The following is a 24013-nucleotide window of genomic DNA, read 5'->3' on the forward strand; positions in this document are numbered from 1 at the left end:
CATGGAGTCTATTGTTATATTTGCTCACTGTACAGATCGGTCATAGTTTAGCGTTACAGGTGTAAACATGTGCATAAATGAAGAAGCAGGAAGACTCATCTGTCCACAGCAGGTTGAAGTTCATATTTTATTTCTCTCAAAGACCCATGTGACAATCATCATACATCTTTTCACTCCAACTTTTAATATACAGATCAGAGAATAATTGGTGTGCAATAAGACAAAGGACATATTCTTTCTACCTGTCACAGTGCACGTTACATACAAAGAGATTGTACATCATTACGGTTCATTAACCTGCGCCCCCTGGTGTCAAGACAGTGAATGGCAAACAATCATTTTAATAGGTGACCTGCATACAATGACCTGCATACAATGAAGTTTGGCACGCACAGACACACACGGATTGGGGGAAAAAAAAACACCCAGGTCTTTTTGATCGTGCTAAGCGCTACTCTGGCTACTGTGTTCTTACTCCGTTTACTCTGTTCTGGGGTCAGTGCACAGTGCCACCAAGGGACACACTACGGTGAAACCATCAACACTGACCAACAGCCTCCAATTAGGAGCATAAACACTATCGTTTTATGTCTCCTACAAATACCGAAATGCCTGCGAACAGGGCGGTTGTGCTCGTTGCCCGTGTCCAGTCTGTATCTAAACTCTGCTACCTCTCACCCCAGTGTGACCCAGTCACATGACTGCTGGCCTCCCAGACCGTGCATTCTTTTTTCGTTTTCAGGTGCTGATATTTTTCCACATGGACATAATGCCAAGGACCAAGGGGAGAATCCATTCCACTCCAAGATTTAGAATACTTTGGCAATGCACATTTTGCATTCAGTGTGCAAACGAATGACCACTTGAACTAATCAGAATGGCTGAGGTAGAGGGAGGGGCCACAATACTAACCAAGCAACGTAGGAGATTATGGGAGTGCATTTCCTTTCTCTGCTGCTCCTTTCTCTGCAACTATGATCCCTATTACTGGGTCATGTAGCCATGGCTGCTTTGTCTTTAACTGTCCCAGCTGAGAGCCATTGGTCATTGGTTTTAAACACCCAAACAGGGCTGATTGTGTCCATCACAAATCAAGTGACACATTTAACAACATACAAATAACTCATCCAAATGGAACTACCAAAAAAAAAAAAACCCTTCAAAAACCCTTTTTTCATTTACCAAGCATGTACAAGTTTTAATAATGATTAGATGCAAAAAATAATTTAATATACCAGATTGTCATTAATCTCTGGGCAACCTCTGTGCATGTTGGAGGATCCCCACTGGCACCTACCTGCTATTGCCACAGACCCAACGATGGAGAAGACTCCTGGGATAACAGCAGCGCATACCATTTACATACAGGTCAAAAATGGCCCAACTAAAACGGGTCCGGTCTTCATCACGTTCATCCTCCACTACACTTCCATCAACTCCCCTGGTCACCCTCACCCTGTGTGGTGATTGCATCTATAAATAGTCTCACATAACAAAACCCTCCATTTTTAAATAGCAAACTACAGCCGGCACTCAAACAATAAAACATTAAGGGAAAAACTGAATATTTTCTGATTGACTGCTGAGAAAAAATGATAATTGCACGTTCCAATAAATCAGAGGTGTGGCAAGGCAGCGATAAGAGAGCTAGCCCTAATCCAGGTTCACGTCCCATGTGAAAATATATTTCATTCAGTACGGCAAAGTTACCACGGAAACAATTTTGAGAGGTCTGAAAGATAAAGGCATGTGAAAGTTAATGATACAGGTATCCATTTTGTATTGCGATGTAAATAAAGAAAAAAGTAGTACAAAAGAACAAACTTTGTACTGTGCTATCTCTACCATATTCTTTGCAAAGATATTCCACTTTGTTTAGAAAATATCTGTTAATGCTAGGTCATTTTCCAGGAATCACGATACAAAAATATCAGATATAAACATTGATATGAAAACCTGACGATCGACACCCTCAGAAATATTGCTATGATAATCCCCCTGCTTGGTCTTTCAGAGCACTGTAATTGGCTACTCCACCCATCTCCGTCATAGTGGATGGAGCAAGGCTAAGTCCTGAAGTGCCCAGTGACCAATCAAATCGCCGTGTCCCAGAAGATGGTGCTCTGTGTGGGGTATGGGGGCGGCCCGTTCTTCTTCGCCCCGTTTGCCTTCTTCCAGCCGGCCACGGCCGGCAAGCCGTCGGTCTTGCAGGGGCTCCGTTCAAGCAGCCGCTGACGGGACCTGATCTCGCGACACAGGCGCTGTTTCCTTTCAATCATCTCCAGCATGGTGCTGTCGCCGCACACCCATGGCATGAGTGGTATCTGCACATGGGAGGAAAGACATTAAAAAAGGTTGTTTTTGCAACAGCAATCATCAAATGTTATCATAAGAGAGCGCTTGGGAAGGCCATTTTCATTGCAGCACCAGTAATGACTGTGCTGGCGTCCAAGTGTTTAGTGCCCTTGACTTTTATGCTACCTCCTGGGCCTCTTGAGGTTGCTTTTGAGGTGTCCCTAATGGAGACGGTTCAACTGGTGTGGATGGGGACCGGCCCACTTTTGTAGATGTCTTCAGTTCTGCAAGACCAGATGACAATGATTCATCACAACCAACCAGATTGCGCAATTAGGCAGATCATAACATTGCAACAGTTTAAAAATGATGACATTTATTTCAACTAGGTAAACCCAAACCAAATGTATTCAACATTGCCCGTTCTGGGAAAAATAAGTCTTTCTTGACCATTCTAAACCTCTTGAGCACCTCTGGATTTGTTACGGTTCCTCGCCCTTATCAGACCTCAGGACCAGCACATTCCACAGAAACTGCCCTTCGAAAGTTACTGACAAGCTTCGTGCTGTCAGATCAGCCAAACTGTCATCAGTGCTCATACTCGTAAACCTTTCTGCTTGGTTAACAAACCTGTCTAGAGGGGCTTTCATTTCGAGTGACATGAGGGAGGTCCTCACCTTCTGGTCACAGGCTTTCCACATTCTAGATAATGGCATCCATGGAGGCAACAAACCAATGTTCTAAGTTGCCCTGTGTAAGAGCATCTGCTAAATGCGGTTACCTATTGTGGTTTTCATGCATAGCATAGTTGACTTTGAAGGCTCTATCAGACACTCACCATGGTTCCCCAGTGTCAGAGTTGGACTGACAGGAGATCGTAGGGACCAGTTGGAGATACTGGGAAGAGGCCTCGTGTCTCGTTCGTGTGCTGAGGGCGACTCTGTGCTGTAGGTACTTTTCTCTTTGCTTTCGTGCCAGGTCGAAGCTTCCATCGTGTACGCCGGCCTGTCCTTAGAGTCCTTTCTGTTCACCACATCTGGTCCGTTAGCGCTCGGTTCCTTCCAGTCCCGTCCGCAGTCTGCTGCGTCGTGGTTGCCAGCCAGACGAGAGTCTAATCCGTTCCGTCTACCTTCCTTACTGTTGCGTCGGCTATCCAAGCCAGTCTTGGCTGGGTCTTTGCTAGCGTCGTGCCTGGGTAATGGTTCCAGCCCATGACCGCCTCGATCTCTGCTGTCGCGTCGTTCCAGACCGTTCCTGGAAGGGTCCTTACCGTCTTGTCTGGGCAGGAGGTCAGAGCCGTTACAGCTTCTGTCCTTGCTGTCAAGCCTGGGTAACGGTTCCACGCCGTTGCAGACCCGGTCCTTGCCGTCATGACGCACGGTGGTGCTTGGGCCCCGGTCCTTGCCGTTCTGCTTGGGGAGCAGATCGGGTGCGGCGTGGCCGTTGTCCTTGCTGTCGCGCCTGGACGACGGCTCTGCGTGGCCGCTGCCTTTTTCTTTGCTGTCGCGCCTCGGTAAAGCCTCGGTACCGTTGAGCTCTCGGTCTTTGCTCTCACGCCGATGCGACGACTTCCCGTTGCGCTCCTTGTCTCTCTTGGACTCCTTGCCGTGGTGACTCCGCTCCTTGTGCTCCCGCTTCGACTCCGAGCTGTGGCCCCGCCCCTTGGACTCACCTTTTGGGGTACAAAAAAGTAAGACCAAGTACATTCAATCGTGCTTCACTTCCCTACCGCCCCAGAAACGCTCAGCAGAAATTCCCTCACTCAGACAGACTGAAGTTTTCATCATCATTGTATTAAAGGCGATCTGCCACTTGTTGTCACCTTGTTACTGAAGATGATTTGAGTCTGATGATTCTGTGCAGCACTGTTCTGTAGTTCTCTATGGGAATTCAGTGGCACAGCTACTGGGTTTTTTGTGGGCAAGGTGCTGTGTTGGCAGGTGATTTTATTCACTAAAAAATTAGGGATAAATTAGCCCATATGACACTAATTGATGCTAAATGTTAAATCTGGCTAGTGTCAAAGCGTGAATATAAAACGCATGTCAGTATTGCATGAGACATTCATTGCCCACTTTAAAATTAAAGTCATGTTGCCAGCATTTTCTGGCTAGACTGTGACTTTGTAGAATACCATATTATTCAGACATATCCTGTTTAGACATATCCTTCCACACATTATTTACCACTACAACATAAAAAAACAAACATTAGTAGTTATAATATATATATATATATATAAATATATATATATATATATATATATATATATAAATATATATATATATATATATATATATATATATATATATATATATATATATATATATATATATATATATATATAGTTATATAATATTATATAATATAATGCCACTATGCTATAACTCAACATACGTACATTGCTTGTTTAATAAAATTTAGTTGGTCAACGACCTTCACCTTGTTATTTGGGTATCAGTGAGAATTTGGTTTTTGCTATTATTATTTGTCAGTATAATGTTTATCTAAAGCCCTGAGACTGGGATGGATGGATGATAAATGGGTCAAACAGTGTTTTCCATCTTTTACCAAGATGGAGCGTGTTCCTGACTAAAGGATGTCCCTGAACCAATCAGATTACTTCATGAAAAAGAACGCAGGTGTGACACAGGTGCAAACCGCCACTGACCCCTATGAAAATGAGTACAATAAACAATCCCCATGGCAACACAGCCAAATCAGCTGTCTGCCAACCCAGACCAACATGCCAATAAGACCAAGTCGACAAACCACACCAGTGACAGAAATTATGAAGTGTATGGTATGTATATGTTAATATAGCAGTGTGGGCAAAGTTACACAAACTTCTGGGGGGGGGGGGGGGGGGGGGGGGAAGAAGACCATGACACTAATTATCGCTGCACTAATTGCAGGAGCTGAAGGGGGGGGGGTGTTACTGTTTTGTTGTTGAGCAGTGGGTCTGGGTATGTTATGTATGTGCAATACGGCAGTAAAGGAAAATCACGCCACCCGATCCTGAAAACCACACCGCAGCACTAATTAACACCACATTAATTGCATGCGCTGGAAACGCTCGTAGTCTTCCTGTTTCGCATGTCTGTGCAGGTATGGCACCACTCTCACTTTCTGCCTGTTTTTTTCCCCCACTGAGATCTTCCAGCTTCGCACGTTCCCTGCAACAGGGCAGCCCTGACCCGCATCGTGATTGGTCCGCTACTCCCGGGAGGCGGACCCTACAGGGAGTTCCCGTCCTCTGTTACCGTGATGAGCGTTCGGCGTGTCGTCAAGAGCCGCTCCGCGCGCGCCAACTGCTTTATCCTCGCGCTCGACTCTCGCGGACACCAATGCTGCGTCTGAAAGGCGAGCTAGTCACTCGGGATGGGCCGAGCTACGGGAGAACGAACGTTTTTAAAGCGGTTCTGTCGAGCTGGCTGCGTTCAAACGAGCTCTCCCACAGAGGTCACTGCTCCAGAGATGCAGTCAATAACAACTGACAACTCTCATCTCATCACTCACACAAGTGCAATGCCATGAGCACTGAAGAGAAATCTTCTCAAAAAGTTTAGTGTGCAGTTTATGAATAGCATTAACAATTTTATATGGATATAAAATGTATCATAAAATTATGAACAAGTATTATTTAGAAACACTGTAAATAAACCAAGTGACCTTGTGGCCATGAGACATTTTTCATGGGTTCAAAAAACAAGGGGTTTTTCCCTGAAGCACCATCTTGTTTATTGGTGGCCTCCACGTGCACGTCATATTTTACTGTGGCCGTATACCTAAAATGCAAATCAACGACTATGGAAAGGCGTGTGAAGGTCTCTAACAAGTCTTATGCAAATCCGACTCCACACGAGTTATGGAATTTCTCTCCATTATAGAACCTCTCAGTAGCTCAACATGTTCACAGTAAGCACTGCTTTTGCTAAGGGGGCCCTGCAGGTTTGTGGTAACCCACGTTCAAACACTGTGTTCCTAGAGTTAAAAGTGCATTTTTTAAATCTCCCCAGATTAAATCATATGATCTGTAACATCTGGCTTGCAGGGATTAAACTTGCTGTGGAAGCAAGCCAAAACCAGAAACCTCTCAGGGAAAAATGGATGATGTAGTCACAAAACTTGTGGATCCATCCAGTTATCCTTCCATGAGCATGCCTTTGATACCCCGAGGTCCTAATATAACATCCAAAAATTTCAATTTTCATTAATTTAGTAATACGTATGAAGTTGGTTACGTTTAATTAGTTGCTAGTGATTCAGTGCTGCATTTTTCACTGTAAACGACACTTAATGCGACTTAATTAACTGTTCGTTCATTAACTGTATATTCAGTGGTTATTGATTAACACATCGATTGTTAGGCATTTCTTATTAGCCGTGGACACTGACGGAGAACTTACTTTCCCCCGGGTCCTTGCTCTTCCTGCTGCCGGAGTTCTTCTTCAACATGTTCCTGCCGGTGGTGAACAGGTTGGTGAGCTCGTCCAAGGGGCTGGTGGGGGTTCGCGAGCGGCCCGCCGGCGCGTTCTGCCCCGAGCCGTGGGGCGGGGAGCCCTTGCCGTGCGGCGTGGCGGAGGCGCTGCGTGGCAGGCCGGCCCCGGGGAACGGCCCGTCGAAGGGCGGGGCCCGCATGAGGCTGAGCGGCGTGAGACAGCGGCCCATGCTGACGGGGGAGGGGCAGGCGGAGTGGCTCCGCTGGTAGCCGTGCGACGAGCCCGAGCCCCTGTAGAGCGCGCAGGGCAGCGGTGGCGCCGAGGAGCGGCCCGACGCCGTGATGGTGGGCGTGGCCGCCAGCTCTCTTTCGGCCCGCCTTAGGTGGGAGGTGGAGGCGGAGCTGAGGGGCTCCAGGGAGGAGGAGGTGGGCGACTTGCCGTAGGGGGCGTTCTCCAGCATGGGTAGCTTGTTCACGTCCAGAGGGGTGAGCGGGGATTCGTCCGAGTTGGGCGAGCACTGTGCAGGGGCGGGTGGGAACATCAGTAAAGGTGGCCGGTGGCTTAGAAGGTTGGGGAAAGGGGCGGGGATGTCACAAAGGGGCGTGCCTCGAGGGGTGGAGCACCGACTCAGGGCGGCGTGGCCCTCCGTGTCATACGGACAGGGTGTGGCAGTCTGCGAGCGGCAACTTGAAAGATCCCAGCGCGAATCAAAGTCGTCCAAGACGGGGTACTTCATCTCCTCGTAGACCGCCTCCCCCGGCTCGTCGTCCTCCGTGAGAGGGAGGGGCTCCCGCCGCGCGCTGCCCGTCATCTCGATGTAGACGGGCTCCTCCGAGTCGGATTCCTGCTGGGGGGGAGAAGATGGAGAAGGGGCCTTGGCCTCCGTAGAGTGGGGCGGAGGGGGCGAGCCTTTCGTAGCGGTGTGATGGACATAGCTCTCGTCGAATGATGAACTCAGCTGCGTGGTGGGATTCCTCTTGGGTTTTGGGGGCGGGACCCTCTTACAGTCTTCACTGCAGCCTAGCATTGCTGGAGGAGCAAAGAGAACAATACAGAGGAGGGAACGTTATTTTCAGCATAGCACACCAGCAGTAAGGCATATAGGCACCTGTTTTAATAACTGAAAAATGTAGACACTTCCAAATGTGAGGTTTGCTTGCATATGAGAAATGCTTATGAGGGACTTTGATTTCATACGCCTGACATTGTTTAAATTATTTATATGGCAGATGATGCAGGCACACCTTTCATTGTAGCACCTTTCACCAAAAACACACAGACATAATGATACTGGTATGACATGCTTAATTAAATACGCTTGAGCACACTTACACTCGCACGAATACACAAACTAACTTTCTCATATGAAAACATGCATCAACCAGTTCTCTCTATTATCACCTCTACTTCTACATAATAATAGCATCAAATATAATTGTGCTATACGTATATTGTGTATTTGCCATTGTCGCACTTATACAGTTTTCTGGAAGGGGCGTCATGCGACAGCAGTGCACACTTTATTGCCTTCCCATCTTGGAGAAACAGCAGCCCACGGTCCAAGGCTCTCTGACGTCAGGTCCAAGTGAGGGTGCAGGAAAACCGTATTACCGTGCAGCAGAACGACCCTTCAGAGCTGCAGCTTGACATCCGTGATTTACAGCATCGATTACGACGATGATAAAATATAACCTATTATCTGGGAGAAAGCGAATGGGGGAAAAAAAAGAAAAGGCACGCTGGGTGCAGATAAAGAGAGAGTGAGACTGCATTGCACCCAGATTAAAGTCATTTTTCACGTGCTGGGTGTGAGTCAGTGTGCACCCCTGCGCATGCCTGAGCCCATCTGTAGAGATGTGTTAATTATGTGAAAGGGGATGTGGATCTTGAGACCCATTTCAGCACTTCTGCATGCATCCATCCATCCTCTCTCTCTCCTTTTCTCTCTCTTTCTCTGCCCCCTCCATCCCAACTGGTGGATATGTTTACCCTCGCCCTCTCTCCTCCAGGGGAACTAAATCTAGGTCAATCGCTCCTCCTGAATGAATTCAGCACAGCCTGGCCCCTCCCCCTCCTTCTGCCCCTCCCCTTTCCTCCACTCCCCCACCCCCCACCCTCACCACCGCTCACAACTTGCAACTCTTCTCTCAATGAGGAACATCCCCCACTCTCAAGTCCCTATTGGACGAGAGCCTGCTGAGCTGCCTGCTTCAAGGATTCCCGTTGGTTACCATTGCGCTCTGACGTCCTGTCAGCTTGCTTACGATTGGCCGAGGCTGATGTCTCATGACAGGATTGGTGGAACAGCAGGGGGTCCCTGTTTCTGTGGGCTGGTTGCCGTGGCATTGAGGAAGATCTGTGTGCACACTGTGATCCCTTCAAATCTGAACCTAGACAACTTCCACTGCATATTACAGTAAGACATTAGCATATCTACTGACTTAATGCCTTCACTGCCTGCTACTGAAAGCTTTGACTTACAGTTGATGCTGTGTCAGTACAGAAACCTTCATTACACAGAGGCCATAATAATCTTTTTATGCAGATGAAGGCTGTAATGGTACTTTTATTACACTGAAAGCATTAGAGACTGCAGATATACCAGATTATATCTAAGGGATGTTCACATATTTAGCTGTTTTTTGTTTTTCTGTTTGACTTTCACACAGATAATATCAGGAATCCAATAACTTGTTCTTGAATACAATAACTGGCTCAGTGCAATGCTATAAATTGATTAGTCTCAGGCTGTGAAAATAACGTTTTAAAAAGTAGAACACGTTAGTGTGGGTCGTTATGAGAGCGAGATGCTTCTGTTATGATCTGCAGGAGGATGCTGGCATGAAGGACGTGTATCTGAACATGGGCGGTTGTGAATAAGAAGTGAACAAACCCCATTGACCTTGATCGTCCATATGTAGCTGCGATCGTGTTAACAACTGCACTGCCTACTGCACAACGTAAGGAGACACGTCCACGGTGAAGATCTCCTCCTTCACATGTACCTCACCTCCATCCCGAAACCACCAAAGAGCCCCGGCGTTATCGAAAGGCAGCATAGTCGGTTTTCACAGTGACCGTTTTAGCATGTTGTGGTCAGATTCACTCAAGCCAAAGTGATAAAGATTAATTTTGTATTGTGCTCAGTACTGAGGTATTGAGGTCGTGACGTGTGTCTGAACACAGTAATACATGTCAAACATGTCAGATGAATTTCCATAATATCTCAGCACAGAAATATATAAACCTACTGTACTGCCCGCCACACCCAAACAAAGTATGGTTTCTATAGGCAACCAGAGAGTAAGACAGCTGTAACACTCAATAACTTCTAGCAAATTCAATAAATGCAGGATTAAATGATTTGCGGATAACACTAAATTACAGTTTTTCAGAACAGTACTATGATTGCAGTTTACGTTGTGTTTATGGTCTATAAGTTATATCCAGGGTGTCTAGTGATAGGTTCAAAGCTCCACAAAGAACAAATGTGTTATCAAAAACATGGAAATCAATGATCTCAAGAATCTCGAGAATCTCAAGAATCTTGACTATACCGTTAATGATGTGTAATCAAAATCAAAAATGCAAAACATCACAACCGGATCGACTGCTTGACTGCAGCCGGACCCAAATGGCCCACGAACTCGCGCGCGCGGGCCACCAACTCACCATCGCACCGCTCGGAGTCTCCGCTCCTGCAGGTGGCACCGCCGAGATCCACGGCCTCGGATGAGACGCTGAGCTTGGTGTTGGGGTCGCGGCGCGGTTTGGGCGGGGGCTGTCGGCGGGAGGTGGGGCTCCCCTCGTCCTCCCCTCCCCCGCTCATGGAGTGCAAGGACTGGGAGCGCACGGCACGGGGGCAACCGCACGGCAGCTGGGCCTGCGGGGGGGCGGCGCGCTCGGGCCGGGCCGGCGTGCTCATGGAGCCCATCCGCAGGTGCTTGCCTTCTGCCGATACCTCCTCGCCCGTCCTGCAGAGAGAGAGACAGAGAGAGAGAGAGAGAGAGAGAGAGACAGAGAGAGAGAGAGAGAGAGAGAGAGAGATGGAGAGCTGTCATACAGCAGCGCTCTGGAAGCCGATGTCTTTCGGTTAACGGTGGAGGACGTGTGGTTCACCTGCGCGAGGGCGAGAGTGAAATCGCCCGCGTTTGGGCACGCGTTTCGTGATGGAGGTGAGGACGGGTCGCTTTTCAGCACAAAGCCTTTCAAAGAATGAAGGTGCATAAGCCATTTGAAAAATTGCATTATATAATCCATCAGCTGGACTTTATTTTCGGCCTGTGCAGTTGATGTTTGATTAAATATGTCAGAGGAGGGATTAATCTATGAATGCGTGTGCCCTTCTGTGTGTGTGTGTGTGTGTGTGTGTGTGTGTGTGTGTGTGTGTGTGTGTGTGTGTGTGTGTGTGTGTGTGTGTGTGTGTGTATGTGTGTGTGTGTGTGTGTGTGTGTGTGTGCGTGCAAATGTGTGTTTGTCATTATCAGCACTGTGCTAATGAATTCTGTGCAGGAATTACTCATCTGAGAGAATGGCCAGGCCAGAGGCATGGATTTCTGTTTAACCCTGGCAATGGTCAGCACACCCAGTTCTACCAGTACACAAAGAATAGGACAATCTTGGGACACTTCATCTGCAGGACACTGGAATCATTTCTATTACTGATGGCAAAGACTTAGCAAGCAAGGTTAATGGAAGATCTTAGCCATCAACTACTCAAAAGTCAAAACTTGTTTAAGATGATTTGCTTATAATCAAATCCTATGTGCAATGCTATAATTTAGAAAATTTTTAAATTAAAGTAGAAAAATAAAAAAATAGCTTTTTGGTATTTCGTTCTTTTTTGTGTCTGTTTAATCAAACGTGTTCAGAATCAGCTGTGTGAAATGTACGACTTCAGCAATAGAAACCCCTGGATGGCTTAAAGGTCTTCTTTTTATCATCTGAGCATAAGTGTGTGAGAGTATGACACACATGCGTGTGTGTGCGCACACACACACACACACTCACACACACATATATGTACACGCAGACCCACAGCTGCTGAACAGCAGGAGTCTGGAGGGAAGGGTTCATTGGTCAGAGGTTTAACTTTGCCTAGCAACAGGGTACCCACGCAAAACCAGACAAAATCTGCTACCGCTGCTCTGCAGAACCAGTACACACACACACACACACACACGCACGCACACGCGCGCGCTCTCCCGACGAGGCCCCCCACACACACGTGACAGATCAGGCATTAGACTCTCATTAGGAGGCGGAGCGTCACCCCGGAGCAGCTGTCTGCACTGCATGTTCCCACTTGTGCCCAGAGCTGACAACTTTCCCTCTGCCAGAACGTCGTGCTCCTCTCCTACTCAGCCCGAACCGCCCCGTGCCGTCTCAGTCCCTGCAGTCCCACTCTCTCAGCATCCGCCACGACATCCGTGGCGTAGCGCCCGTCCAGGAGATGCGTTTATCGCCTTCATTTCTGACCCGTTTATTCGTACGTTTGCTCGTTTAATTGGAAACTGCCGTCGAACTTAAGAGCACAAGAAAATCGGACCACGGAGCCTCTTGGAAAACTCGAGAAAAACGAGTGTGACGGCTGCGAGACCAACAAACGAGCAGCCAGCAAGAGTAGCTAAGACGACAGGGTGACTGCTATGAGCTGCAAACTGCCAGACGGCACTTTGGCACAGGTGTGCGTGACAGCATGTGAGGGAGTGTTTTATTTATAAGATGTCTGCTCGTCCTCTGGCCAGCAAAACAGTGTGGGGCCCAGGAACAGGTGTCTGGCAGGGCAGGGAATTGTGCTCTATTATCACGTAGCCAGAGCTTAATGTTACCGTGTCCACAATACACAAACATCCCCAGGTTATGGGGTTTTGAAGGGAATATTATTCAGAAATATTGAAAAACACCTTAATCAGTTAGACACTGTATTTGTGTAATGAATTCTATCTTCTTGCAGTTCACTAGTAAATGCTCCATTTACAATCTGCTTAGTTTTTACAGTGCTTTGAAGCACAGCTGTTGGGAAATATGTACATGATTCTGTGCACGGGCCAAACCTCATGGCACTCCTGGAAACATGATGAACTCACCAACACGATGGCTGAGCATGTGGGAAGACCCGCCTCACTCAAGCCAATGGGGTAATCTGATTGGCTCGTGGCTGCCCCAGCTGTCACCAGGCAGAACACACACATCCCCTGCTAGCATTCTCTCCTCACTTAAGCTGTTTCTAACAGGTTTTCTCTCGTTCTGCCTATCTCTTTCTTCCTCCCTCTCTCTTTCTCTCTGTTGCTCTTGCTTTCATTCCCCTGTTTTTTTTCCTTCATGAGTTCCTGCAAAAATGGGTCGTCTCTACAACCCACTTACATGGCTCATGAAAAATCCAGATTTTTATCCTTCAAGCCACTATGTATGAATATTTTACACAATCAACAGCTGAGGAGAAGCGCAGAGGAGTTAGGAGAGAGAAGGACACACACACACACACACACACATACACACACACACAAACTTCAAGCAACACCTATGCAAAGATGACAGCATATGAACGCCTCTGGAATCTGACAGGACAGAGCGCCTATATACACAGAATGACTGGTGCACTCACTACTGTCACCCAATACAGCCTCCCATTACAGCCATGCGATGCAGGCCCCTATTCATTATTGTCATGCAATACAGTCCCAGACGCACTCGAACGCTGAAATAAGCCTGACGTGTTTGTTTGATTTTTTTTTACTCGAGAATATCTGTTGCAAAAGCCGTGTCTTCAGAGTTTCAGAGGTGACCCCAAGGTTTTAGGCTGTCAAACATGATGATGGGGTTTGTTTTTTTCATACCAAGGTAAGTGTAAACATTATTCTGAGAACAGTCTGTGAAAGGTGAATTAGAACAGTGCAGAGGCTTCACATCAGCTCTACACGTCTTGCGAACAACAGCATAACTCGCTAAGGCATGCAAAATAAACAGCACTCAGAGCTCTGAATGTGTGGTTTCGTCATGGCACAGAGAAGGTTGAGTGACTGCAAGAGTTGTAGAGAGAAGCCTCCCACACAGGAGGACAGACTTGCTATAGTGCCTCCCAGCAGACAAAAAAATAAATAAAGAAATAAACCATGCACTCGGTGACAACTGATGACCGAATGTGGTAGCAGTGTTGGTCTGGTTCACTGCACTAGCTTGGGTGATGCAACTTGATTCCTTATTCTTTTTTATTTGAATACTGTGATGTCCTAAGTCAAAAAAAGTTAAGTAAGTAAAAATGACACTGTAAAATAATTCCTAAAATGAGATAGATCCTTCCTAAAGACTTATGTGAGCTATGTAAAAGCCCAGGGTGACGTGTTGATGAAAATAATCTCTTTTACCACACACCCTTGGTTTTCATTGCCAAGGATAAAATGAATCGTGCACAGGAATGAGGCCTGAATATGTCCAACACAGAAAAATGTATCAGGCTCCAAGGAGACGGGGACAGTGGACGACAATGGGGGACAGAGACTTGCTCACTATTCCACACCACGGCACAAAGCCATTGCTAGAGGAATGTGATATTAGTAACACTGTAGGTAACGCCGTTGTGGCCATTTCTTTAAGGTCGTCATCTGTGTGTGTGTGTGTGTGTGTGAGTGTGTGTGAGTGTGAGTGTGTGTGTGTGTGTGTGTGTGTGTGTGTGTGTGTGTGTGTGTGTGTGTGTGTGTGTGTGTGTGAGTGAGTGTGTGTGTGAGTGAGTGTGTGTGTGTGTGTGACTGTGTGTGCACGTGTGTATAGATGTGCTTGTGCGTGTGCCAGATTGCAGCTGTGTGTCCATGCGTGTTCCCACGTGCGCCGTTCGAGGCACACGTGCATCCCCATGCGCTTTTGACGTTGTCCGTAAAGATTGACCACAAACCTTTTAACAGCTTCCTCCTTCTTTCTCTTCTTTTCCTTCTTGTCCTGAACACTAATCCGGCCGTTCTCATTCCACACGTGCTGCAGGTTCTGGGTCACCAGCCCGCTGTATGCCCTCAGACCTCTGTCTTCAACAAACTGCAAAAATTGTAACGTTTCCTCCTCTCTGGAGCTCATCATGGCTCATTCCCACAGGACGCTTCTGCAAACAGAGAAACATCCTTCGGTTCATGTATGTGTTGCAGTTGTATAAGGGTGATGTCAGCTGTATGTGAAGTGTCACTTTACCAGTACTAGGCACAATGGAGTGGTAATAGTTGCGTCATGACGGGCAGGAGAATTTTCATCATTCTCCCCAGGGCATGGCTATAACCCACAGACACAGTCACGGAGACAAACACTAAATATGCGTGCAAAAAAAAAAACCCTCCCAAAGGTAAACCACAGCCCTGGAACAAAGAAACTATCTCGCAAGTCAAAGTCAACAAATGAGAGCCAGGCACAGTTTTTTGATACCTTGGAGACTTGTGTTCTTTCTTTGTCCTACAACTGACTCGCGCTAACCCATTTGTGTGCACCGTCTAATAGGCTTTGTACGGGAGTGAACTATTTCAGCTTAGCCCTCGGCGGATCGTCGTGTGAACACATGAGAGTTCTGGGTCAGCGAGTTTCTGCGGCTTTCGGCGAAGGCCCGCTCCCGTGCCATGAGTGGCGGTTCGGCTCCCGGAGGCTCTGGATGAGTCGGTTGTACAGAGAGGCCACTCGGAGAGCGAGCAGCCTCGTTTTCGCAGCCTGGTTCTCGCGGAAAGCGGGGCAGCGTGCGGTTTGAGTGGGTCTGGCCCGAGGGGAACCGAACAGCAGGACGGTCGCGTGCCAGACTGCACGCGCTGGCCGTGCGCACTCTGCGGGCACGCGCGTCGTGACGCACTAGAGCTTTTGTTTACGTCTTTATTCCCATGCCGAAAGTACGTTCACACGGCTGTGCAGAGAGCACGATCGAGGAAGAGCCGTGCGCAACTGCAGGGAACTCAAGGGAGAGACAGCAGTCGCCTTTATGTAGGTCAATATTTGCAGAGCGGCCCAAGACTATGTTTATTTATGTGTGACAGACAGGGTGTGTGTGTGTGTGTGTGTGTGTGTGTGTGTGTGTGTGTGTGTGTGTGTGTGTGTGTGTGTGTGTGTGTGTGTGTGTGTGTGTGTTTGTTTGTTTGTTTGTAGGTGTATGAGTGGGCGTGTGACAAGATGAGTAGCATAATCAAATCATACTTTTTTTCCCTACTATTCTAACAAGTTTTCAAAACTCTTAAAGTGCTGTTGGGCATCTGTCTGCCCAAAGTAAATTGCTACCCTTAGACCAGAAAAACACTTAACCTGAAAGTCCAACAGCTTTTCTGAGGACGTGGTGTTAGCCATCATATTTGCAGCATGTGTGTGTGTGTGTGTGTGTGTGTGTGTGTGTTGTGTGTGTGTGTGTGTGTGGAGTGTGTGTGTATGTGTACTTCAGTGCGTATGAGGACTAGATGCTGGGAGTTAGCACACTATTGACAAATGCCTGACTTTAAGCCCTGGCAATGTCCTCTCTCCTTAATCCTGTAAGCTAGGCGCTTTGCACTTGGGACAACCATCCTGTTTACTGCGCTGCTACACGCAGACCTCTGCATTGTCTCTTCTTGCATCTCCTCCCTTCTGCTTTATTATTCACGTCTCACCTTGTCTCACCTTGTCTCACCTTGTCTCACCCCGCCTCAACTCTACTCTTGACATCACCTGCAGCGGCTGGCCCTCTAGCTAAAGCAAAGTCTCTAAAATTAGAGGAGTCAAAATGCACGTAGCTAGGCAACAGTGAACTAGAATGAGTGTATAGTGGGGGGGGGGGGGGGGGGTTCAGGCTTCCACATTAAGCAAAGTGGACAGCAGAGGCACTGGACAAAGGTGGAGGACACGTGGTGCGAAAGCCAGTTGAACAACGGCGATCCTGAGCAAAGTTGCTAAACTAAGCTGAGAACTGGCGTGCCGTGCGGTCCGGAGCTGGAGAAGTGTGTGTGAAGCATGAAGTTAGCTGTGTGGCGGCATGGAAGAAACAGAGGAAACGTGGTACTTACAGAGGAACCGTGTTCCTGCTGGCCGTGCTGCACACCTGTTTGGGCGAATCCGGTGCAACCGTGCGAGCTTGGAGGAAGCCTGCCTGCAGTCCCGAGGATCCAACTCTAGTCGCAGATGAGAAACGCTAGCCATGGTAGAATCGCTGAGATGTCTGCAGAACTCCTGATTCCCAGGGGCCAGGGAAAGTGTAGCTGTGGAGGGGGTTACCCAGCCTGCTGCCCCTTCTCCCGGGCAGCCGGAGACCCCAGAGCTCCCTGGGTCTGTGCAACACTTAATTCCAGTTCATGAGAAGCTGCCTTCCTCATCCGAACAGACTACACCAGGCTGGGCACTGGAGCACCACGGGCACAGCCGGGAAGCATCTTCTAGCCCAGTGTCCCCCCCCTCCCCCCCACACTCACACTCTCACTCGTCCAAGTCTTGCAGAAGCTGAAAATGCAGGCACGGAAAACCTCCTAGACAGATCCGAGAGAATCCGCACACACTTACGTGGAGCTTCTCCAAACAGAATCCCCATGTGTGTGAGTGTGGGCAAGGCTGGGCATCTCACAGCGGCGCTGGCTCTCAGACGCAGGGCTCCTCTACGTGTGGATGCCACAGCAGATTAACTCAGGCACCACAACACAAAGAACACGCCTCTACCCTCCTCCCCTTGCTGCCTGTCTCCCACTCTTGTGCTCACTCACTGTTTTCTGCTTTCAGCACCATGGACAGCTCCGCAGCAGCTGTTTTTGTGAACAGGCTGTAGTAAAGAGGAGGGGTCAGGCATATGTCAATCATGAGCAAGTGGGCGGTCCAGGGAGATAAAGCCTGCCACAGTATGACCTCATTAAACTCAGCCCCTTGCCCTGGCAACCGGGTACACCACTCCCAATCTCCTCAGCCAGTAAACAAGACAGCTAGAAAGCACACAGCTAGGCACAGGCACACACACACACACACACAAACAAACAAACAAACAAACAAACATTCATACACACACAAACACTCAAACATGGAAAGACACACACACACACACACACACACACACACACACACATATTAATGCACACTTTCTCTTGAATCAAAATGCAGGCTTTATTTTTTGTGTTGTTATTTTGTGTCTTCGTTGCTTCTGAGGATTATAATTTAATTTCAGTGAATAATTTTAATGCTCATAAATACACGTATGTGGAAGAGCAGTTCTGGGGAAAAGGGGAAAAGGGCAAAAGACCGTAACTGCATACAAGTGCGTGTGCGTACGGTTTGTTTACATGATAGATGTGCTCTGCGCCAGGCGGGAGAGGACGGTGCCTTGTTCTGATGGATTACCACTGCCGACACAAAGGGATAAGAGGGCACAGAGATCTGTTGTTTTGTACAAGCCCCCCTCCCTCCCTCCCTCCCTCCCTCCCTCCCTTCTCCTCTCCACTTTCCCTCCTCCCTCCATTTCTGGGTCTGTTCCTGAACAAGCATCCAACAGAGAGGAGGAGGCTGGGGGGGTTACTATACACGCTCCAAAAGTGGTCAGATGGATCTGTTTACATAAAGGAGGACGCAACAGCACCGACACCACAGGGGTAGCTGGAAACATTACACAGCTTAATGCTGCAACCTTTGCTGTTGAGTTGGGGGACAAGGATCCCTTTCCATTTCCATATGTGACAGCTAAGCCTGAAAAGCCCCCCCCCCCCGCCACTCCCCACCGAATTCTCCACGTGCTTTGCTGATCAAGCACAAAAGGAAGCAGCGCATCCCATCAAAGTTGGACCACGAAGGCTGGAGGGACCTATCACTGCTGGCTCCTGCCGACCTCAAAGGAACAGTATGGAGTCATAAACACAGGTCAGATCAGCAAGTAAATAACACATAGGGAATGGGGGTGGGGCGGTGGTGGGCGGGAGATGTATGGGTAAGCAGGTGGGCGGAGTTAACCAGATCTAAGGCTGTCTGGAAAAGCTCTGCACTCAACAAGATACTTTCTGCAGAATGAGGTCATTGACTGCTGGTCTTTTTTCTCAACTCTCCATGCAGGGGTAAGTTAGTACCAGTCAAGAACTGTATGTGAAGTGAGGCCATTTAAAACATGACAGGTGCTCATTAAAGTTTCACAGACTCTTATGTCTCCGTCTATGGCTCATCCAAAGTAGGACACTGGCCCTACTTTACCACATTATACTGTTTAAGCTTGTATTCTAGGTCATCCTTTCTACAATAACTCACAAACACTCACAAATCCACAGCACAGTGCATTTTTGGCACTGAAAGAGGAATCGATAAACTTTCTTATGGCAGACACAACCTTCTTTTAAGGCTAAACCAAACTGCATAAGTGGCAGCTTTCAGAGAGTGTTATAACACCACATCAACACTCAGTACATCCTGATGTCAATATACATTTGCCCCTCTAGCCATGAGTTGACACATCTGTATGAGAAGGAGAACCCTGCAGTGAGCACTTGGCCAGGCAGGTGGGCCCAGACACTATAATCCCCCAAACAGGCATCTGACTGAAACCAGGGCTTAGCCCCCTGTAAGCCTTCAAATCCACAGTTTTGGGGGGCAGGACTGATGGAACAGTGCCTCTACAGACATACGGGTATTGCCCGACTTGTGACCCTGAAAGCAACGATGACTGCCAAATAACCTTGCTTCTGGGCTTTTCCATTGAGGGCAAAATGCTCTGAGCCTAGACGTGTCAGTCAGGAGTACAGTGGGACTGCTGGATCCCAGGGCCCTGGGGCTCTAGCACAACTCTGGATGGCTCGAGTTCGATGTGATGCAGAGTGATTGTGGAGATAAGAGAAAGTGACAACCGGGTTTACGATGCCTTCCTGAAATGTGAAAAAGTCGTGGACTTTGTGACTTTGGTGGTGGACAACTACCTTTTCGTGATGTGTTAACAGCTAATATCCAATTAAAGTGCCACAAAAATATCCCTGACAAATATATAATGTACAAGTAGCCTACTTCATGTTTGAAAAGGGAAAACGCTGAAATAAAAAGCAAAAGTGACAAAGCTCAGATGTAAATTCTCAGGCCTACAATAAGTACTCGTGTTCGTTTACAAAACAGTCTGCATGTGGCCGTTTGTTCGTTTAGTTGTAGGTATGCGCCATCTGCTGTTTGCACCCGTCAAAACGTAACGTTAGCAAATAATGCAATATATGTTTGGTTGTATTTCAGAAACTATGCTGTGTCATAACTGTTATGACAGGTTTTTTTGTATCCTCTGTATGTTTTCAATGGGAATACAAATTAAAAAAGGCTTGTTCCCGCCCGGTTTCGAACCGAGGACCTTTCGCGTGTTAGGCGAACGTGATAACCACTACACTACGGGAACTGAGCTGCTTGGTTTGCTCACAAGAACTCTATTAAAGTCAACTAATAATTATAGTTTTTGTTTGATCTACCAAGTTCAGCTTGGTGACTGACTAACAATCATTGCAACTGTATACTGATTATCAAAATACTTTACTGTAGTAAGCAACGACTACAGAGCCACGATTTCCAAAAGCAAACTTGATGAAAGGCAATTGTTGGTTAGTGAGCTGGGCTTTTCACTATAGTTTCAAGCTATCTATCACTTTGCATTCAGGCAAAGATTTTATGTAAATATCCACTTTCAGATTGTGACTGTGGTAGTAAACTTCATCTGACAGAAACACAGACACACATCTCCCTCAAAGCCCTGAACACAGCTCACACAATCACCCCGCTGACACGAACCTAGCTAGTGAGCAGAGCTCTATCAACAGTGACATTAGCTGAATGTCTTTTACAAACCAGGGTTTACACTAACGAGGGTGTAGTCAAACTGGCTTTTGGGTTTTTTTAATCAAACCGAGCAGTGTAGTTCGGGATGTGAAAACGAAAGAAGAGTCTACAACCTTGACGGAGCACTAAGGTTAGATATGTGACTAGCCGCCGCTTCAGTTAGCTGACCAGCTAGCTCATTGTAAATAATGCAACTATTAACTAGACGCGGCACCTAACCGTTGTTTGTTGGACAGGTTAACTACTCCGACCTGGTGTTGCCACCGAGTCGACACATTTTAGAAATATTTGTATTCAGTTATTTTAAAGTAATGTTTTTTTTCTTGATAGCTAGCCGGCTAGCTAACGATAAGCTAACAAATGCGCTGCGGCACAACGGGCAACTCGGACGGTGGTAGCCAGCTGCGAACAAGTGGGCAGTTGGGTTTAAATATGTCAATAAAAATATGTTGTTTGTTTAAGATTCATTCAACATTTCAAAGTGTCAGTATGTGTGACATTGTGGCTACGCTTCATGTACAGCTAGCCGTTAAATGGTCTGATTTATCAACGGTGACATGTCATTGAGTCTGTTCCACACATTTCACTTGTAGCAGTTGTGAGGAAAATGAGTGAGGCCGACTTCTCTTCCTCAACGGACATGGCTGAGATAAACCGCATCCAGTATGATCTGGACTACACGGAGGGCATCAGCCAGCAGATGAGGATCCCCAGCAGGCTTAAAATCGGCTCCGACTCCTCAGACGACCAGTTTGGGACCCTCCTGGAGGCCCCACACAGCACCATGATGCACGTCCCAGAGAGGATTGTAGTGGCAGGTACACTGACGTTATCTCAGTATGAGATGCAGAAGTATCTGCCCCTGTCAACAGTTTTGTTTCTCTTTTCCATATTGACGGCTCAAGGGGATGAGAAAGACGCTCGCTTTAACAGACCCAGAGACCTGGACCTTATTCAGTCCACCCCGGTGGAGTCTGTGGAGCTAAAGGCTCCCCCCAGGGTCCTCACCCTCCAGGACCAACCTCTGGACTTCCTGGAGCCAGAGCACCCAGCCGCACCATCCACCTCACAGAAAGAAGAGGTACTGAGTTTTACATCAATTAAGTATACATCAATTTATTACTGCTGCCATGAACAGGTGAATTTTCAGTTTCTTTCAATTTCAAACTCAGGTTCTTAAATAAAACTGCTCCAAAAACAACCTTTGAACTCTTTCCCACAAAGGTCTACACCCACTCAAGATCAAGGCGGGGGCGCAGCATGACTGAGAACTCCACCCTCCGTCAGAACGGTCAGATAAACAAATATGATGCGTAAGTAATATTTATTTGTACTATTCGTATGTGCACCGAAACTCTCTACAGCTCTCCTCTCACTGCCTGGGCCATCTGGGCCATGCTGACGTGAAATCAGTGATGTATAAGAAATAAAGATAGAAGCCCTGCCTCAGCGTGCGGTCAAAAACATAGGTCATAGGCCCACTCGTCATGGCTCGCAGTGTTCATTTCCTGTTTGACCCGTTCTCTTCGTCTCCATTGCCCAGAGTGAGCCCGTCACCCGCCACTCCCCTCCGTGCCTGCCCTCCTCTCGTCGCCCCCGACGACCTACAGAGCTTGGACACTGCCAGTGGCGTCCTCTCCTACATCCAGTGTACCACACGCCGAGCCTGTGAACAGCTCCTGGCCATGTTGGACGACGGTCGCCGTCGGTGAGCCCCCCACCCCCCACCAACAGGAGATTCCAAAGCTGAACTAGGGCCTGTGGAGATTAGAATACGGTTAGATGAACACAGCTAGTTTTCATTTCATTTTCATTCTTTGTTTAGGTTCAAAAGTCCTTTTACAGTAGAGTTCAGTGTAGCTAGGCTTAGGGCGGTGAGGCTGAGCTGGAGTAAAGGGGAGTGTTTCTTCACCAGCGGAACGGTTGAGAGAGTGCACTGACGCAGTTATTTGGAGCTATGCTATAGCTCCATCATGATCAGACGCTCTCCTGTGACAGAAACGATACTTCACCTTAATGCCGTTTTTGGCATAGAAGCCTCAGAAGCAATTAAGTTCTATAAATTTAGCAAATCTCTTCAAGGGTATTGTCATTTATAACCAAAGTGGGTGCACACGTGCGACAGACGTTACGCAATTGCGGTTACTAAACGAAACCTGTTTTGCTTCGTGCCTCGGTAGAACTGCTCTTGTGATGCTGGACACCAGTTTAGAGAGCACACCCGACGACGCGTCCCTGGTTGACGCTACAGCCCTCAGACGACAGGTACCGAATCGCTCCTTCACCGCTCCTCCCCGTACTCCGAGCCGAGCCCAGTCCGTAATGCACGGTTGTTGTTTGGTCGTTGACCAGATTGTAAAGCTGAACCGAAGACTCCAGCTGCTGGAACAGGAGAATAAGGAGAGAGCCAAGCGCGAGATGTTGATGTACTCCGTCACGGTGGCATTCTGGCTGGTCAACACCTGGATCTGGCTCCGTCGCTGAGCACCACAAACAACACACGTGTTTGGTTTGACCCATCAGGCTTTGTTTAGACAGCCTGGTAAATCTGGGCTTTGTTATTGTTGTTGTGGTGGGTTTGTTTTGTATATATCTATATCCAGCCTGGATCAAATCTTTTCCAGGCTTAAGTGCAGAAATGCACTTTCAACCAATCCTTTTACAGTACAGTTCATATTCAGAACAGTAAGCTTGTCCATTTAATCACATGGATGTAGCTTGTCTGATCACATAACTGTTTAGGTGAAAGACAGACCAAGCAGGTAAAGTTGGATAAAAAACAGGTAAAGTTTCTGATAAAACAACAATTTTCAACAATTTAATTACAATCCAATCAACTTCAGCTACACTCATGTTTTCAGACCCTTTGTACCATGGGTGTAATTATGATAAAATGAGTTTAGTCCATTATGTATTTATTTCCCCCTTTATTGTATTGCCAATACTGAAAAGTGAATAGCATGATTGTGACTGTTGTAAAATGCACAAAATGTTTGTGTTGTACTTTATTGTTATATTGTACAAGAGAACCGTGCTGGGTTATACAGACATTCCACAAACTGTATTGTTAATATTTGTGCATGTTCATGCTGATGTCTGAACTACACTGCCTGTATTTATTTATTTATTTCCACATGTAAATAGTTGATATAACTCACAGCAGAGTATGAGGAAAGGTATAAAATGCATCTTTTGTTAAATGCAACTTTTTTGTCAGCAGATATTGTATGCTTCAGAATTGTGGATGAGTTTTTTCTGGAAAATTAAGTTATTAAAATAAAGCTGACAATTAACAATTTCTGTAGTTTCACTATTTGTGTAGCCATTCGCCTATATTCTTACATTAAATTCTACCAAGCGCTTGTTTCAAGTGGCTAGAAAAGTTTATTAAAGCGACAATAAGGCAAAAGGTAATGTTAGTTTCACTAATGTTGATAAAGGATTATGTAAAAGGAATCCAGGCAAACTGGGAAAATGAAACTTCGGGGTGGACAGTTTAGACGTGCCCTTAAGCCATGGAACTGAAC

The 24013-nt window shown here is 47.1% G+C and overlaps 2 protein-coding genes and 1 non-coding gene across 7 annotated transcripts; 1 reads left to right on the forward strand and 2 right to left on the reverse strand.

Annotated features, from left to right (window-relative positions):
• Nucleotides 1–84: 84 nt before the first annotated feature.
• nyap2b (neuronal tyrosine-phosphorylated phosphoinositide-3-kinase adaptor 2b) lies at nucleotides 85–17451 on the reverse strand. 2 transcript variants are annotated; one of them, XM_076981812.1, is made up of 7 exons: nucleotides 16730–17451; nucleotides 14629–14829; nucleotides 10410–10711; nucleotides 6705–7766; nucleotides 3134–3967; nucleotides 2482–2579; nucleotides 85–2324 (listed from the first exon to the last, which is right to left on the reverse strand). In XM_076981812.1, the coding sequence occupies exons 2-7, from the start codon at nucleotides 14805–14807 to the stop codon at nucleotides 2094–2096; spliced, it is 2706 nt and encodes a 901-aa protein (XP_076837927.1). In that variant the 5' UTR covers nucleotides 14808–14829; nucleotides 16730–17451; the 3' UTR covers nucleotides 85–2093. The 2 variants fall into 2 exon arrangements, with proteins under 2 accessions (XP_076837927.1, XP_076837928.1); XM_076981813.1 differs by lacking the exons at nucleotides 14629–14829; nucleotides 16730–17451 and adding an exon at nucleotides 10857–11260.
• A 2528-nt stretch (nucleotides 17452–19979) lies between these two features.
• trnav-aac (transfer RNA valine (anticodon AAC)) lies at nucleotides 19980–20052 on the reverse strand. Its single transcript has one exon. It is a non-coding gene; the product is annotated as a tRNA-Val (tRNA).
• A 141-nt stretch (nucleotides 20053–20193) lies between these two features.
• Nucleotides 20194–23782, forward strand: mffb (mitochondrial fission factor b). Of its 4 annotated transcripts, XM_076981946.1 has the most exons (7): nucleotides 20642–20898; nucleotides 21080–21304; nucleotides 21392–21567; nucleotides 21711–21799; nucleotides 22030–22194; nucleotides 22667–22751; nucleotides 22839–23782. In XM_076981946.1, the coding sequence occupies exons 1-7, from the start codon at nucleotides 20847–20849 to the stop codon at nucleotides 22968–22970; spliced, it is 924 nt and encodes a 307-aa protein (XP_076838061.1). In that variant the 5' UTR covers nucleotides 20642–20846; the 3' UTR covers nucleotides 22971–23782. The 4 variants fall into 4 exon arrangements, with proteins under 4 accessions (XP_076838060.1, XP_076838059.1, XP_076838057.1 ...); XM_076981945.1 differs by lacking the exon at nucleotides 20642–20898 and adding an exon at nucleotides 20194–20616 and having other exon boundaries at nucleotides 21083–21567; XM_076981944.1 differs by lacking the exon at nucleotides 20642–20898 and adding an exon at nucleotides 20210–20616 and having other exon boundaries at nucleotides 21080–21567.
• Nucleotides 23783–24013: the final 231 nt, after the last annotated feature.

This window comes from Brachyhypopomus gauderio, chromosome 19, assembly GCF_052324685.1.
Source record: "Brachyhypopomus gauderio isolate BG-103 chromosome 19, BGAUD_0.2, whole genome shotgun sequence".
NCBI lineage: Eukaryota > Metazoa > Chordata > Actinopteri > Gymnotiformes > Hypopomidae > Brachyhypopomus > Brachyhypopomus gauderio.

Excerpts from the sequence above, each read along its gene's own strand:
- nyap2b (XM_076981812.1), bottom strand. The coding sequence starts at position 14,807 with ATGATGAGCTCCAGAGAGGAGGAAACGTTACAATTTTTGCAGTTTGTT. Across the intron at positions 7,767-10,409 it reads AGACTCCGAGCGGTGCGATG|CAATGCTAGGCTGCAGTGAA; the intron begins GTGAGTTGGTGG and ends TTGCTCCTCCAG. Across the intron at positions 3,968-6,704 it reads GAGCAAGGACCCGGGGGAAA|GTGAGTCCAAGGGGCGGGGC; the intron begins GTAAGTTCTCCG and ends GTACCCCAAAAG.
- mffb (XM_076981942.1), top strand. The coding sequence starts at position 20,847 with ATGCGCTGCGGCACAACGGGCAACTCGGACGGTGGTAGCCAGCTGCGA. Across the intron at positions 21,800-22,029 it reads CAGATAAACAAATATGATGC|AGTGAGCCCGTCACCCGCCA; the intron begins GTAAGTAATATT and ends TCCATTGCCCAG. Across the intron at positions 22,195-22,666 it reads TTGGACGACGGTCGCCGTCG|AACTGCTCTTGTGATGCTGG; the intron begins GTGAGCCCCCCA and ends GTGCCTCGGTAG.